General features: G+C 47.3%; 1 protein-coding gene across 1 annotated transcript in view; it reads right to left on the bottom strand.

Annotated features, from left to right (window-relative positions):
* LOC102431990 (olfactory receptor 1J4-like) overlaps window positions 1-2,902 on the bottom strand; it is a gene marked incomplete at its 3' end in the record, with an annotated part of 15,284 nt that extends 12,382 nt beyond the window's left edge. The window contains exon 1 of the mRNA XM_006108273.3: window positions 2,406-2,902. Coding sequence (XP_006108335.3) covers window positions 2,406-2,902 — 497 coding nt within the window. The remainder of the gene's footprint in view (window positions 1-2,405) is intronic.
* Window positions 2,903-3,599: the final 697 nt, after the last annotated feature.

Below are 3,599 nucleotides of genomic sequence, written 5' to 3'. Positions count from 1 at the left end.
AGGGCCGATCAGGGGGTTGGGGAGCTTCCCCGTCTTAAACCCAGAGCTGCAGGGAATCAGGGGATTGGGGAGCTCCCCCCTATCAGGTACAGAGCAGGGCTGATCAGGGGGTTGGGGCGCTGCCCCCCTGACACAGAGCAGGGCCAGTCAGGGGGTTTTGGTGCTCCCCCCTATCAGGCACAGAGCAGGGCCCGTGGGGGGGTTTGGGGTGCCGCACCCTGTCAAACACAGAGCCCCAGGGCAATCAGGGGATTGGGGAGCTCCCCCCTATCAGGCACAGAGCAGGGCTGATCAGGGGGTTGGGGTGCCTTTCCCTGTCACGAACAGAGCAGAGCGGATAGGGAGGTTGTGGCCCCGCCCCCTGTCAAACATAGAGCCACAGGGAAATCAGGGGGTTTGGGCGCTGCCCCCTGTCACGCTGATCCCAGTGCCGGGAGCCTCGCTGCTCCGCTGATCCCGGTGCCGGGAGGCATATTACCCTTTTACTATATAGGATAGAGGCCTGGAGCATGGGTGGGGGCTGGCTGGTTTGCCCTGAAGGGTGTCCTGGATCAGGGTGGGGGTCCCGCTTGGGTGCCTGGCCAGCCTGGATGAGGGGATGATGGCTGTTTGCAGCTGCTCACACCCCCTTCAGGGTGGGGGTCCCCACTGGGGTGCCTGGCCAGTATGGGTGAGGGGCTGAGGGCTGTTTTCCTGAAGCGAGTGACTGAAGCTCCCAACCGCTCCCAACGCTCCTTGTTTCTCTCTTTTTTTTTTTTATTCTGGGCCAGCTTTAGCTCTGAGGCCTTGCTGCTGAAAACATCAATACAATGTTTCGGTCTGGCTGGGTTTCAGTCCGGCTGGTTTCTGGGGTTTTGTTTAGCTTCTTATTTGCAACATAGTACATAGTTTCTTAGACTTGCAGCTGAGAGGCCGGCAAGTGAGGCGGGGAACATTGGAGTCCGCAGCAAGCAAGCCTTATGCTTGCTTCAGTGCCTGGCTGCCGGCCGCCATCTTGGCTGACAGTTAATTTGCATATACTCACTGATTAGCCAATGAAAAGGGTAGCGGTCCTACGCTAATTACCATGTTTCTCTTTTATTAGTGTAGATGTCTGTTCGTATATCTGTATGTGTACCTATATCATGGCGACGTAATCACAAAACAGCGTGTGTAGAGTCCGATGAAACCCGAGGACTGTCTATTAACTTAATCCTACATTATCATTATTGTTTTATGATTCTTCCCTGTGTTCTTAAGAGACCACTTCTTACACTCTCTTTAATTATTAATGGTAGTTTGATATACAAAACATAAAATTATAGTAAAGTACCTATACTAATATTAGAAATAGATGAGTAGTTAAGGTAAAGCCCATTTCTAGAAACATCTCCTAATCATAAATGCAATGGTGTGCTTTTGAATGTATTTTTGAAAAGTCTGGCCCTCTTGTTTGAAAAGCCTTATTTTGTAGCATATGCCATTTTTCATAGTGTAATTTTTCTTATCATGGCTGATTGCAATCTACCAACATGATGTCACTGAATGTCAGTTGGGAAGAGACCCTCACAATCAACTTGAAGTCATCAAAAGCCAGCATCAAAGAATCAGGTAGAAAAAAATTTCACCAGAAGCAAATCATGTGGCTAAATCAGTATGTCATCAATAACATAGTATAAAAAATACATAAGCAAAAGCTGACACATCTCAAAGGAGAAAAAGAAAATCCACATCTATAATTGTGCAATATATTGTGCATAAGATTTTGCGTATATCTTATGAGATGATGAACAAGCAAAAATTACTAATTGGGAATATCACATTATTAACAATCCATGTAGCAAACTTGACCTAGTTTACATATTAACCACACTGTACATGACAACAGAATGCATATTCTATTAAAGTTATATGGAGATGTTGACTATTCAGTAATTTTAGGAGATATATTTCCTTTGCTTCTGACTGCAACCAGAGGATTTAGTGATTGCCACTTTAAGAACTTAATCCTCTTGACACACATCTTTAAGGCCTGTTTGATATCTCTGTTCCTCAGGCTGTAGATGAAGGGGTTCAGCATGGGTGTAACTACTGTATACATGACTGAAGCAATTATGTCTTTGGAACCCCATGATGAGGAGAAAAAGTAAACACCAGCGAGTGTCCCGTAGTATAAAGACACCACAGAGAGATGGGAGCCACAGGTAGAAAAGGCTTTATAGAGTCTCCTAGTGGAGGGGACCCTCAGGATGAGGGCCCCTATACGGATATAGGAGCCCAAAATAACACCAATACACAAAAAGGAAATCATTCCTCCAACAGTGTATATGACCAGCCCATTGAGGAAGGTGTCTGAACAGCTCAGCTTCAGGAGTGCAGGGAGGTCACAGAAGTAGTTGATGATGGCATTGTCAGCACAGAAAGACAGTCGGACCAAGAGGAGGGTGTACAAAAGGGCAACGCTCGAGGAGAGAACCCAGGAGCCAGCCACCAGCAGCACACACAGCCCCTCCCTCATGATGGTGGTGTAGTGCAGAGGCTGACAGATGGCCACATACCTGTCATATGCCATCACAGCCAGAAGAAAATTGTCAAGACCAGCAAAAAGTATGAAAAAATACAACTGAGAAATACATCCCACATAGGAGATGGATTGTTGCCGAGTCTGCATGTTCATGAGCATCTTGGGGACAGTGACAGAGGAGAGAGAAATGTCAGAGAAGGCCAAGTGGCTGAGGAAGAAGTACATGGGCGTGTGCAGGCGAGAGTCCAGCCTGATGAGCAGGATGATGAGCAGGTTGCCCAGCACCGTGGTCAGGTACATGCCCAGGAACAGGGTGAAGAACACGCCCTGCTGCCCTGGTGGGATGGGGAGTCCCAGGAGGAGGAACTGGGACACGCTGCTCTGGTTCTCAGGCCTCATATTGCTCTTCTGTCTGCTGGGGATGAAGAAGGTGTGGGAGTCTCAGGAACCTAGAAAGGATGAACGGGACATCTCATCTCATACTGTCATTATTGGGAAAACCATTCATTTTTAAATACTTTCATATTAATTTCTCACACCTGTGGATGTATGCCTCTTTCCTCTCTCCCAGTCTGGCTCCAGGAAAACATTCAACCTCCAAAGTAGTCACAAGACCTCACTACACAGAAGAGGGGTTCACTGTTTATTCAGTTTTTACTTTTAACATCACGTCTGTATGGGAACCTCTACTAAGGACTGCAGTGCAGCAGTGAGCAAGAAAAGCAAGGGGCTCACCTCTATGAATTTACATCTTGATGAACATGGAGGGATCATTTCTACACCAGGCCAGAGCCAAACCATAATGATTCACTGTGGCAGGAATGGAAGGTGAGCCCCTGAAAAGTGGTGTCAGTTGTTTCTGCCTCAAAGTAAAGTGAGACTGCAGTGCTGAGCGGGCGTTGTGGGAGCATTGTCAGACCTCTTGTGAACCTGCCACCTCCCATTGGCCCTCAGCTGTAAACTCAGGGACACTCTGGAGTTTGGTGGCCATTGAAACCCGCTTGAGGCCAGAATATCTCCAATACCAGATTAGTCCACAAAGTATATTTCATAATAATGCTGAACATTTAGGTGAACATTTGGGTACCAGGCTAAG

Source organism: Myotis lucifugus, unplaced genomic scaffold (assembly GCF_000147115.1).
Source record: "Myotis lucifugus unplaced genomic scaffold, Myoluc2.0 scaffold_2010, whole genome shotgun sequence".
NCBI lineage: Eukaryota > Metazoa > Chordata > Mammalia > Chiroptera > Vespertilionidae > Myotis > Myotis lucifugus.
This window is presented reverse-complemented; position numbering and strand designations above follow the sequence as displayed.